Source organism: Gracilinanus agilis, chromosome 5 (genome assembly GCF_016433145.1).
Source record: "Gracilinanus agilis isolate LMUSP501 chromosome 5, AgileGrace, whole genome shotgun sequence".
In the NCBI taxonomy this organism is placed as follows: Eukaryota; Metazoa; Chordata; class Mammalia; order Didelphimorphia; family Didelphidae; genus Gracilinanus; species Gracilinanus agilis.
Genome location: NC_058134.1, coordinates 55,078,331 through 55,091,948, shown reverse-complemented (window position 1 = coordinate 55,091,948; position 13,618 = coordinate 55,078,331). Strand labels below are relative to the sequence as shown.

Below are 13,618 nucleotides of genomic sequence, written 5' to 3'. Positions count from 1 at the left end.
TCAATATAGCCTGTCATTCAGTGGTTCCATCACATCTGACTCTTTGTGACCCTATTTGGAGGTTTCTTGGCAAAGATACTAGAGCACTTTGCCATTTACTTCTCCATTTCACTTGACAGATGAGGAAACTGAGGCAAACAGGGTTAAGTAACTTAGTCAGGACCACATAGCTGGGAAGCATCTGGGGCCAGATTTGAATTCAGGAAGAGTACTGTAGATAGACTAGGCTCCATGACTGTAGGGACTCTGTCTTATCTAAAATTCCTATCTTCCTTATTGAGTTTTAAACACAGATGCACTATACTATATAAATGCTAGTTGCTAGTTGTAGTAGCAGTAGTAAAAGTGGTAGAAGTAGTAGTGGTAGCAATAGTAGTAGTAGACGCAGAGTAAATGTTTATTATTTTAACTTGCTACCTTGCAAGGTGATTCTACTTCATTTTGGAATTAGCCAAGGCCACCATATTTTTATATACATATATGTGGGATATGTGTGTATGTTTTTTACTAGAACTGTGATTTTATCAGTATAAGGAGCTGCCAGAGAGAAGAGAAATCCTTCTCTCCCAATGAAGAATGAAGACTTGCACTAAGTGACACTCTTCTAGACTTGCCTTGGGCATGGAGAACTTGGGTCTTTTTTCAGTTGTTGTTTTTTTTTTCAGTTTCAGAAGTCCAAATTGGGTCCAGTTCTCCTTGGTTCTGAGACTAATCTATCTCCCAGGCAGACCACACTGCCTCACTTATATATACACACACAAGTATATAAATATAAATTTTCTTACTTTTCCCTCAACTCTCCCTCCACTCTGTCGTTAGTAAATTGTCTTCTTTAAAGGAGGCAGTTAGGTGGCTCAGTAGAGTGATGTCTGGAGTCTAGAAGATCTGAGTTCAAGATATTTATGAAGGCAAGTCACTTTACCTCTGACTGCCTCAGTTTCCTCATCAATAAAATGGAGATAATATCCCCATTTCCTTCCAGGGATCTAGTCCAACCTCCTCTTTTTATGGCCAAGAAAACTGAGGCTCAGAGGGACTAAATGGTTTCCCAAGAGTTTACCTCCCAAGATTGCTGTGAGGATCAAATGAGATATTAATAAAGAGTTTGCACACTTTAAAGTATTCTATAAACAGTTATCGTCATTATTATTATTGCTATTATTAATCATTTTAGGTATTCTGGAAGCTGCTTCAATCAAGGTGTACAATTTTTTTTAGGTTTCCTCATCCACCTTTTCTTTTCGCTAGTTATTATTTCCCAATAAGGTACATCTACTGAATTCCATTTAGAATAATCCTACAGGTACAGGGGCTCTTGGTTTAAAGATTCAACTTCAGAATGCTTTAGGGAAACCAAGCAGAGAAGTTCCTAGAAGAGAAATACCTGCATGTTAACAAGCTTGAAGTAAACACCTTCCTTTTTCATGAGCTCACTGTGGCTCCCTTGCTCTGTAATGATGCCATCTTCAAAACCAGCAATGACATCTGCATTTCGGATTGTAGATAAGCGATGGGCTATTACAATAGTAGTTCTGCCTTCTCTTGCCTGGGAAAAGGAGAGAGAAAAGAAGAGGAAAAGCAAGAGGGAGTGGGTGGGGTGGAGGATGATTATAAGAACAAAAGTTCACTTTGTACCAAGTTATCATAATAGAATAGCCACCACAAAAGTGTCTTGTTTGTGCCTTATCATAATGGATATGGACTTGAAGTTCTCCGATTCTGCTTGTTACCATCAACTTGTTATTAACTGAGCTAACAAATGCTTACATTATATCTATTTATAAAGCCATAGAATTCACAGCTGGAAAAGATTTTCTTGTGGACAGAGCACTGGCTCTGCCTTGTGCATGTACAAATTCTGCCTCTGACAATGACTTCTTGCATGATCCTGGGTTAATGATTTAATAGTTTCCTCATCTATAAAATGTGGTGGGCAGGGGCTCAAGTCCCTTCCCATTCTAGTTCTGTGCTCCTCTGATCTCTTTCAACCTTCTCATTTTACAGCCAAGGGAACTGAAACTCAAAGGGCCTAAATGCTTGTTCAAGGTTACCCAGTTGGCTAAAGTGGAATCCCTAGCTTGGCTTTAGGTCCTGGTTTGATGGAGGTATGAACCTACCTACTTGGTAATCTTTTCCAAACAGGTAGAACATTATTATTATTATTGCCTTGGTCTCCTCAGTTGCAAAATAAGGGTAAGAAGTCTTACACTGTCCCCTTCACAGGGTTGTTGTAAGGAAAGCAATTTCTAAACTTTAGAGCATTATAGAAACAGTCTATCATTATTATAAAGCATGGATATAGACATCAGCCATGCCTCAAGATTGAACCAATCCTTCTCAAAAAAGTAAGTTTCAAATATTTACTTAACTATTTTGATGAGATCCCAGATATCTTACCAAGTGCCACTAAAAGACATGGTGTTACAAAATCAAAGTCTTTTAGGATTGAACAGGACATTATGATTACTACAAAAAACTCCCAGATAGTCAAGAAAATTAACTTAACCAAAAGAAATTGTTCAAGACATTTTCTAGATTGATACTCTTCCTTCCTTTCTTCTTGATCCCATGTCTTGAAGTTCCAAAACCAGTGTTTATTCCATTAAACCAGGCTGCTTTCTCATTGAGGCTTTCCTTCCTTCCTTCCTCGCTTCCTTCCTTCCTCACTTCCTTCTTTCCTTCCTTTCTCCCATCCTTCTTTCCTTTCTTCCTTCCTTCCTTCCTTCCTTCCCTTTTCACTCCTCTCTTACTCTCTCCCCCTTTCTGTCTCTGTCTGTGTGTCTCTCCCCCCACCCTTCTTTCCCTTGCCTTCTGTCTTAGAATTGATACTAATTATTGGTTCCTAGGCAGAAGAGAGGTAAGGGCTAGGCAACTAGGATCACAAAGCTAGGAAGTGTCTTGAGGCCAGATTTGATCTCAGTACCTCCAATCTGGAGGCCTGGCTCTCTATCCACTGAGCTGACTCTGGATAGTTTTTATGTCTCTAGGTTTATGAAAAACTGGCTCCTCCTCTCTGCATGTCCATGTCTCAGTCATCTTTGCTATGTCTTTGTCCATATCAAATCCCCTAATTGAGGGTCCTAAGACCCTAGGTCCTAAAATTCTATATCTTTTTCTCTCTGACCTCTATCCTATGTTGCTTCGTGATCCCATCAACTCTCCAGGTTCAATTATCCCTATGCAAAGGATTCTGAAATCTGTATTTCTAACCCTACTGAGCTCCTGTTCCACCACACCAACTGCCCTTCAGTCATTTTGAAATGAATGTCCTGTAGGGATCTCAAACTGAACATGTCTAAAACATAATTCAGTATTTTTTCCCCAAATTCTCCCCTATCTTGAACCTCTCTATTTCTGCTGGGGGTATCACCAACCAGTCACCCAGGTTCACTAATTCTGACCTTCATTCACCCCGTATATACAATCTTTTGCTAAATACTATTGTTTCTACCATCATCTCTCTTAGATGTGTCCCCTTTTCTCTACTCCCATCAACCCATTCTAGTACTAGATCTGATCACCTCTGCAAGATTCTGATAATTGGTCCCCTTGCCTCAAGACTCTCCTATCTCCAATCCATAATCCATCTTCAACTTGGCTTCTAACGCCATTTCTTTAAAGCACAGGTTTGTTCATGCTGCTTCCCACATGGTCTTACTCTCAGGATCAAATGTAAAGAACTGCCGTTGTCATTTAAAGCCCTAAACAAGCTGGCAGCTTCCTGCCTTGCCAGTCTGCTCACACTTTACTGCCCTCCAGGTACTCTATGATCCAGCTACCCTCACTTGTGTGCTGTTATTGCATGACTCTCCATCTTTTGTCTCTGTGCCTTTACTCAGGATTCCCCTCATCCCCCATCAATTCCTCCTGCTTCTCTGGCTTTCTTCAAGTCTCAGCTCAAATCTCACTTTCTGCAGGATCCTTTTCCTAGTCACATCAATTGCTGGAGCCTTCCCTTCTAAGACTGTGTTCTTCTGCTCTGCGTATCTTTTTTTTGTGTGCCTATTTATTTACATGCTGCCTTCCCCATTTGCACAATAGCTATAATTGTTAGTAGGTTGCAAAGTGTGTTACAAATATTTTCCTATTTTATCCTCACACTGTCCCTGGGAGGTAGGTACTATTATTAACCCCATATTGTAGATGAGGAAACTGAGGCAGATAGTCATCAAATGTCTGAGGCTAGCCTTGTCTATTATTAAGTGTCTGAGGCTAGATTTGAGCTCAGATCTTCCTAGAGGAAGAGGTCCAGTGTTTTATGTAGTACATCTTCCTGAGATAAAGAACTGTTTTTGTTTGGATCTCCAGATGCTAGCACAGTGCCTGGCACACAGTAAGTTGCTTAATTCTTGCTGATTCATTGACTGACTGACATTTCATGTTGTAGAATACCCATCAAAAGCTGCTATTCTATTTTTCATACAAGCAATAATGATTTCTTTTCTTATTGGTCCTGTTTACTGTTTAGGCAGTGGTATGTTGGGACATGTTTAACAGCTGGCATTTTGGAGGAAGGTATAAGCATGGCACACTTTTAAGTTTAATTGGCATTATTAACATTTTCTCCATCACTTTCTTAAGTCTAGACAAGCAGGCTCTAATCTGTAGCATTCAAGCAATGACAGCTCACACAGGAAACTAAACGATTGGTTCTCCCAAGCTGGTTCCAGCTGACCACAGCAAAGCCCAGGGCTTAACTGCTTAGATCATTTCTAAGGCACAATCAAAGGAACCACATGGCCAATGAGGAGGCTGCTTTCCCTCTGGTCAGCTTCAGAAGGAGGAGCTGGTCCAGTGTGTTGTGGAGATCCTAATGGTTTGGTTCGAAGGGACCTGGTTTTCATTCCTAACTTTACAACTTACCACAAGTGTCACCTTAGGCAAGACTTTGACATCTTCATCTATAAGATAAATGGTTTGGATGAGGTGGTCTCCTTCTAGTCCCTAAATGTATAATTGTTTAATTGATTTCACCAAAGGCTTTCTAAAGGTACAGTCCTCTTTGAAATGGCTTGACACTAAAACTCTGATGGAGACGGTCACTCTTTTCCATTTTGATTTTAGTTTAATCTTTGAATACAGACTCCAAAGTCTTATAAATAAATAGTCTGGGGAAAGTGCTGAAAGTGAGTAGAACCCATCATCTGCAACCTTGACCTTAGTGCCTGGTCAAGCCAATGGACATATATATTGAACCCCAAATCCCATAGTCCCTTCCAGGTTTCAAAACACCAAGAGTGTGGAGAGATCGAATGGGGCAATAAATGGAGATGAGAAGAGGAATCCATTTTCATTCCTTCACTGGTTTACCAGGCCAGATTTGTGAAACAAGGCTGTGTCATTTTTTTTCCTACAGGATAATTTATGCTGCTTATCTTGGGTTCTTTGGGATGCACTGACCTTATCCAGAGCTGCCTGAACTTCCGATTCACTTTCGGTATCCAAAGCTGAGGTGGCCTCATCGAGCAGAAGGATCTTGGGATTCCGAACCAGAGCTCGAGCGATTGCTATTCTCTGTTTTTGACCTCCGCTCAGCTGAGCCCCTCTTTCTCCAACCAGAGTGTCAAATTTCTGTTAACACAGAGAGCAGTTGAAGGAACAGAAGATGGTTCAGGGGAGAGAGTACTGGAGATGGAGTCAAGAAGCCCTGATTTCGAATTCTGCCTCAGACACTAACTATAATATTGAGCAAATAACTTCTCCCAGCCTCAGTTTCCCTATCTATAAAATAGGGATAATAGCGCCTATCTCCCAGGGCTGTTTGGAAGAGCAAATGTAAGGCAAACTTACAAGGTTTGGGGACACCTTGCATATAAAGAAATTTGATATAAATTCTAGCTATTATGGACTTTCACTCTTTATTACAGTGTAGAAAGTATAGCATTAGGCTATAAGGTAGGAGAACTGTGCTCAAGTCCTGCCTCTGAGATGTGCTATGATCCTGAGCAAGTCACTTAACCCCTTAATGCTCTAAGGTACCTCGAACACTATAAATTAGAGAGGAGAGGCCAACAAGCATTGGTAGAAGTTTATTCACTTGGAGATCACACATCAGTGAAATCACAGGCTCAGACTCTATTCCTATCACTTGTAAAAGCTTAATCAAAGATGACCAGGTATATCATTCTGTACCCTGCAAGGTCTGGGGAGTGTGCCTTAAACTTTGGCTAGATTACTTCTATTGATTTATTTAGGAAGATACAGCTAACCTCTAAAGGGGACACTGAGCCACTATATATGAAATGCAAATGAAAAAAAAAATCACTACCAAAGGTCCAATTAACTGTTTGTAGGGATGGTACGTTTTTGAATGGGGGAAGAAGAGGAATAGTTTGGGAATTGGTAGGGAAGGATCTGGTTGGTCACAGTAAAGTGCATCTTCTCTGCCCCCTAATGTTTAACTTTTGCATAGTTTTAAGATTTGCAAAGTACTTTATAAACATCTCCTTTGATCCTCACAAGCACCCTGGGAGGCAATAATAATAATAGCTAACATTTATATAGCCTTTACTATATGCTAAGTACTTACAAATATTATCTTTTTCCAAATAACCCTGCAAAGTAGGTACTCTGATTATCTCCACTTTACAGATGAGGAAACTGAGGCAGACTGAGGTTAAGTGCTGTGCCTAGGGTCATACAGCTAGTCAGTGTCTGAGGATGGTTTAGATAGAACTCAGCTCTTCCTGACTCCAGGCCCAGTTCTCCACCCACTCTGCTACCTAGCTGCTGTTATTTTTAAAAATGATAAAGGCTGATATTATGAAGAAAATTAATATTTTAATTAAAGCCATGCTGATAGAATAAATTAGACCATGCTCCTGTAAAAATTCGAATTGCCACCAGTCCTCATCTTGTCTACGTAGTCAAAGAGATTGTCTCAAGCCTGACCTCCGAATTTAAGCTGCACTATACATTGGTTCCCGTTGTCTGATGTTATTACCGGAAATCCATTGGATCACGGAAAATGTAGTTTCAAAGTCCCCCACATGTCCACGGGAAGTTTGTGAAATACTGTTAAATGGGACCACCAGGGTTCCAAACAACACACTGCCCCTAAATTAATAAAGAAATTTTGAAAAATGACTACGCCATCCACCCCTTTACCTCTGGTAGTTTCATGATGAACTCATAGGCATTGGCATCTTTAACGGCTTTCTTGACTTCATCCATGGTGGCATCTTCCCTCCCATAGCGAATGTTTTCAGCAATTGTGGTGGCGAACAGTACTGGCTCCTGACTTACCACTCCAATGATTTCCCTCAGATACCTCACATTTAGAGTTCGAATATCTTGCCCATCAATGTTGATCTGAAAGAAAGGAAGTTGCCCCCCATTATAGACCTGAAACAATTTGACACCTGAGAAATGCCAGCTCTGACAGCAGCATATCATTCTGCTATCAGGCAATTTGGGGCAGATCAATGTATTTCAGTGAAAACAACCCCGGGGGGGCAATGCTTTCAAGCAACAAAGGGACCTTGTTAGTCAGGGAGAAAATTCTGTTGTTGTTTTCAGTTAGGGAATGAACATGAACAAAAAACACAAGCGGTATCTGGTTTGTTAACTCAGGTTCTGTGATCTGTTCCCTATGAGGTCATCTTTATTGTCCCTATAAACATCCCCAATATTAAAGAGGCCTGAAGCTTCCATCAACCTGGACAGATATTTCGATGAATGGCCCTAACCATACTTCTAACAGTAGACTATCATCAATCACCCAGCTGCCAGCAAATTTTGCCCAGATAGCCATTGGTCAGAGGAAGCAGGTCTTCTCAGGCAGTATTAATGGCTAGAGTGGTGAGCCATATAATTCAATTAATTGAATTCAGGGACTGAAACAAGATTCTATGGCTTCTGAATGCCTTGGGTAGATTATTCAGGTAGCACTTTAATATTTGTATTTTACAAATGTTCTCATTTGATCCTCACAACATCTCTGAGAGGTAGGTGCTATGACTATACCATTTTACAGAAAAGGAAACTGAGGCACAGAGCAATTTAAAGAAGATGCCCATGGTCACATAGTTACTAAGTGTTCAGGGAGTGATTTGAACTCAGTTCTTCCTGATTCTAAAGCCAGCAATCTCTGAAGCCACTTAGCTGTCACAAACTATGTAAACATTTGCACTATCATGATGCCTTTCCCAAACTGAATAAGTATATCTGGTGTTCTGTCATTGTCATTATAGAAAAGTGTTTCATACAAAGTTTTCAGCATTAGGAAGACCTCATTCAGGGTTCTTACCGTGCCTTCCAGAGGGTCATAGAGTCTCTGTATCAACTGAACGGTTGTACTTTTCCCACAGCCACTGTTACCAACTAGGGCTACTGTTTGTCCACTGTTAACCTTGAGATTGAGGCCCTTTAAAATCTACATGGGAAGAAGGTACATCCATTATGTCACTCCAATATACAAGCCAGCAGACTTGGATTTCTAAATATGTTAAAGAAGTGGAAGTGTTTTTAAAATGGTATTCATTTTGTTCAAAAAACAACTTCAAATACAAAATATAAAACATGATTACATCTACACAATTAAGCAATCAATTCTCAGATATAAATGCTTCTTCGTTTGACTTACAGTACCTTGACATCAGCTCTGGAAGGATAAGAGAAGTGGACATTTCTGAACTCCAGATTCCCCTTGATGTGGTCCGGTTTATGGCCCGTCTCAGAAAAACTGTCAATTTTAGGATTCTAAGTAAAACAAATGCCATGGGAAAAAAACATTGACTATTTTCTTAGAGGACTCTTATTGCTATTTTCTAAACCCAGCTGGACTGTTTGGATGAAGTTACACAGTCACAACAACTTCATCATACATTTAATATCCAGGGTCACTCTATTCACAACTGCATGTCTGAGACAGTTCAGCAAAGTAGTCCTCCTGAAATAAAATTCCAGAAGTTCTCTTTTATCTTCAGCATCAAATATAAAATCTTCTGTTGGACATTCAAAGCCTTTTATAATCTTATCCCTTCCTACCTCATCAACATTCTATTTTTTGTTTTCCTTTTAAAATATTATTATTATTAACATTCTTTTCTTTTTAAATTGAGTGTCCAATTCTCTCCCTCTCATGTCTCCCCTACCCTGCTGAGAAGGCAAGCAAAATGATATCAATTATACATGTGAAATCATGCAAAACATATTTCCATATTGTCCATGCAAAAAAAAGAAAGTGAGAAAATTATACTTCAATTTGCACTCAGAGTTCAACAGTTCCCTCTCTGGAGATGAATAGCATTGTTGTCCTATGGAATTGTCTTGGATCATCATATTGATCAGAGTAGTCAAGTCTTTCACAGTTGATCATTACTCTAACATTGCTGTTACTGTGCCCAATGGGCCCAATTCTTGGGTCTTCTCACCTCACTTTCCGTCAGTTCATGGGTCTTGCTATATTTCTCGGAAGTCAACCCCCTCATCATTTCTTCTAGCACATTAGTATTCTATCATAATCATATGTCACAACTTGCTTAGCCATTCTTCAATTGAAGAGCATGTGTTCAATTTCCAATTACCAGAAAGAGCTGCTATAAATATTTTTATATACATTGGTCCTTTCCTTTTTCCTTTGATCTCTTTGGAATATAGACCTAGTTATGGCATTGCTGGGTCAAAGGGTATACACAGTTTTACAGCCCTTTGGGCATAGCATCAAATTGTTCTCCAGTTGGACTAGTTTTGCACTCTACCAACAGTTCATTAGTGTACTTATTTTTCCTTATTCCCTTCATCATTTGCCATTTCTGAGGTATGTATTGATACTGCAAAATTGCTTTAATTAGCTTTTCTCTAATTAATAGCAACTTGGAGCATTTTTTCACATCTCTAGATAGTTTTGATTTCTTCTTTTGAAAACTATATGTATGTGTCCTTTGACCATTTATTAATTGGGGAATGGTTTTTTTATAAAGTTTATTCAATTCCCTATATATTTGAAGAATGAAGTCTTTGTTAGAGAAAAGTTGTGAATTTTTATATCATTTAATTGTCTATGATACCTTGTTTCTTTGATTATAATTTTTAATTAGATCTATTTTTACTTTTGCTTTGTTTGAGATCATGATTCCCATCCCTGCTTTTTTTATATTGGCTGAAGCATAGAACATTCTGCTCTAGCCCTTTATTTTTTACCCTATATGTGTCTTTCTGTTTCAAACGTGTCTCAGGTCAACCGCATATTGTTGGATTCTGGTTTCTAATCCATTCTGCTATCTATTTCCTTCTTATGAGTGTACTCATTGCATTCCTATTCTCAGCTATGATTACTATATATGTCTTTACATCTTATTTTCTTCTGTTTATCCTTCTCTCTCTTTCTCTCTTTCTCTCTCTCTCTTTCTCTCTCAATTTGGGATTGGGGTTTTTGTAAATAATTATCAGGATCAGTGTCTCAATTCATAGATTGATTTGCCACCTTCCACCCCCATAAACAAGGTCACATCTGGGCACATAAAGTAAAACTATAATAAGATGGCAAAACTAGCCCACAGCCAGACCAACTCAGTCATGCTAAACATTCTATAGTTATGTCAACTGTGTGATGAAAAGTACTATATGTTGGCCAACAGGAAACTACACTGACTAGTCTATCCATGCTATGGCCCATTAATCTGGTGCTTAATTTTATTTATTGTTGTTGTTATATGCCAGATTGCCCACCCAGGGCAAGTGGTGAACTGGCTATAAAAACCCTCTGGGAAGAGATTTTTTTGTTATTATTCAGTTGTGTCCTACTCTTTGTGACCCTATTTGGGGTTTTCTTGGCAAAGATATGAAAGTGATTTGCCATTTTCTTTTTCAACTCTTTTTACAGATGAGATAATGGAGGCAACCAGAGTTTTGCCCAGGATCTCACATCTAATAAGTGTCTGAGGCCAGATTTGAACTCAGGAAGATAAATCTTCCCTACTTTAGGCCTGACTCTCTATCCACTATGCCACCTTGCTCCCCACTGGGTATAGAAATTGTTCTCAAAGTGGGAAGCCAAGGTTACACAGGTATAATTACAAAATCAGATCTCAGTTAATAGCTAGGTTTTTTTCATATTTTAAAGTTGGTAAAATGTTTTTATACATTATTTTATTTGATTCTCAAAAGCATATGAGGTTGGGATTATTATTATTCCAATTTTATAGATGAGGAAATCAAAGCTCAGGTAGGTTCATGAATTCTCAATGATCAAGTAGCGAGTTTGTAGCTAAGGGAAGATCCAAACCAATGTCTTCTTAATTTTAAGTCCAGCACTATCCATCACCACAATCTGGGTCCTTAAAGGGATGGGAAGAGGAAGGAATGTAGTTATGAAGAGCCTACTTACTATCTACCAAGCATTGATCTAATTGTATGAATATTATTTCATACATTTTATTTCATATATCAAGTGAAGTACTTCACTTGATCTTTACATCCACCTTGAGAACTAGGTGGTATTATATCCACTTTTACAATCAGGGAAACTGAAGTAAGTTGAAGTTAAGCAATACACTTGAAAGTCACACAGGTAGTAAGTGTTTGAGGCCAAATTCAAACTCAAAACTTCTTTACTTCAGGCTCTGCACTCTATTCCCTTTGCCAACAGCTGACTCCTTAAACATACTCAACTTGAGGGGAACAAAAACTCTCGCAATGAATACTGCTACTATACCCATGATCACCTAAAGTTAGTCTAAATATATTGGTCAAAACAGAAGGGTCACTATGATATTAAAATTGTCTTCTTATTGCAAATGTTCAAATAAATAAAGATTTCATTCCCTTCATCCACAACTGAGACAAGCAGACTTCATCCATTTTACAAATATACCCTTATACTAGATTTCATCTGTCAACCTTCTTTTATGTTTTAAGAAGACAAAGGACTTACATTATCAATAATATCAAAGATTGCATAAGCTGCTCCTCTTGCATTAGCAAATGAATCAATGCATGGTGCAGCCTGTCCAACACTGAAAGCTCCTATTAATATTGAAAAAAAGACCTATGGAGGAGACAGGAAAAGAAAAATGTGAATAATCAATTTCTAGGACCATAATGCCAAAAAGTAAACACTTCCTAGACATATTATTACAAAGAAAGGTTGTGGTTATAGGGGCAGGGCAAAATTATCCAGGACTTATCAATATTAGTACTTTGTAACCCATGTCATGTTTCATTTTCCCACAAATTAACACATATTATTCTTTTTGTAGCACAAGCCTCAAATGTAACTTGCTATTGCTACTCTCCTAGACTAATGCAGTCAGATTTTCATTCTTTTCCCAGGTGTTTAAGGCTGAGATTCCTGAAAGTAAGCTTTCTTTTACACTGGTTACCTCCTTGGGACTCAGTTTCCTCAACTATAAAAGAAGTGATTGGACTGATTGGACTCTGAAGTCTCTTCCAGCCCTACTTCTAGGATCCTATGATCCCAATTTATTAATTGTTCCCAAATGATTTTTCCTCTGTAGGACTCTAGGGGATGCGACTGAAATCTCAATAAGCCTGGCCTATGGCTAACCAACAAAGAGGGCTGGTCTTCAGAATTCTCCAACAAAAAGCACATTTTGAAATCAATATCTTAGTAATAAGCATGTTAGGACTGAGACCAGATACAATGAGAGTCTCACATTCAGATAGTGATTCTTGATAGTAACTTTGGGCTATAGTTTAAATACAACCAAACACTTTATCTTTTAATTTGAATTTATATATATATTTTTAACCTTTACCTTCTGTCTTGGAAACAATACTTTGTTTCTAAAGCAGAAGAGAAATAAGGGCTGGGCAATGGGAGTTAAGTGAATTGCCCAGGGTCACTCATTTAGGAAGTGTCTAAGGCCACATTTGAACCCAGGACCTATCATTTCTGGGCCTGGTTATCAATCCATTGAGCCACCTAGTTGCCCCTGCCAATTTATATATTTTTTTCCACAAAGGAAATAAATTTGTGTCATTCAGGAATGTCCAGGATATGGTAGTGAAAGTTTTTATTCTTTTTTTTAATTTAAACTGCCTGTAGAAAGTAGAAATGAGGGTATATGTCCTCAGAGGATCCTAAATCTGGCACTGGGAGAGAGATGTCAAAGGCTACCTAGCCCAACCTCTTCGCAGAGCCAAGATTTTGAACTTTGAACTTTAAAACTAAGACTCCATCCACCATACCATAGTGCTCAGTACAATAATAACTGCTATTCAGAAAGAGGACTCTGAATCATTAAGAAAAGGCTTTTTTTTATGTTTAATAAACCCTACTTAAGAAACTATAAAAGCAGCCAATCTTTAAAAAAGATTTCCATATGAAGTATTTAATATTTACATATTGAATGTTTAATTAGATGAAACCTCAAGTATGCAGAAATCTTAGCTAACCAAAATAACATAATTCTCAAGGGTCTCTGCTGAAATTTTACTGTATATAGAAATAAGTTTAACATTTTTCCAGGACAATGAAGCATACATAACAGTAATGATAGTCATATTATATATATAGACAAAAACAACATCAAGGCCCTGGTTAGGGATCTCTACTCCTAGACTGGGAATTGGACAACATAACAAGTGGATTCGGCAGATTGATTCTAATTCTTCTCTCCCCAGAAGAGTCTGGTGTCTCTCCTGAGATGATATG

The 13,618-nt window shown here is 38.5% G+C and overlaps 1 protein-coding gene across 1 annotated transcript in view; it reads right to left on the bottom strand.

Moving 5' to 3' along the window:
* Positions 1 to 13,618, bottom strand: part of LOC123250517 (phosphatidylcholine translocator ABCB4-like) — a 111,333-nt gene that overhangs the window by 49,612 nt on the left and 48,103 nt on the right. The window contains exons 10-15 of the mRNA XM_044679629.1: positions 11,876 to 11,989; positions 8,590 to 8,700; positions 8,249 to 8,374; positions 7,108 to 7,311; positions 5,401 to 5,571; positions 1,385 to 1,546 (exon numbers count right to left, since the gene is read on the bottom strand). Of these exons, the coding sequence (XP_044535564.1) occupies positions 1,385 to 1,546; positions 5,401 to 5,571; positions 7,108 to 7,311; positions 8,249 to 8,374; positions 8,590 to 8,700; positions 11,876 to 11,989 (888 nt within the window). The remainder of the gene's footprint in view (positions 1 to 1,384; positions 1,547 to 5,400; positions 5,572 to 7,107; positions 7,312 to 8,248; positions 8,375 to 8,589; positions 8,701 to 11,875; positions 11,990 to 13,618) is intronic.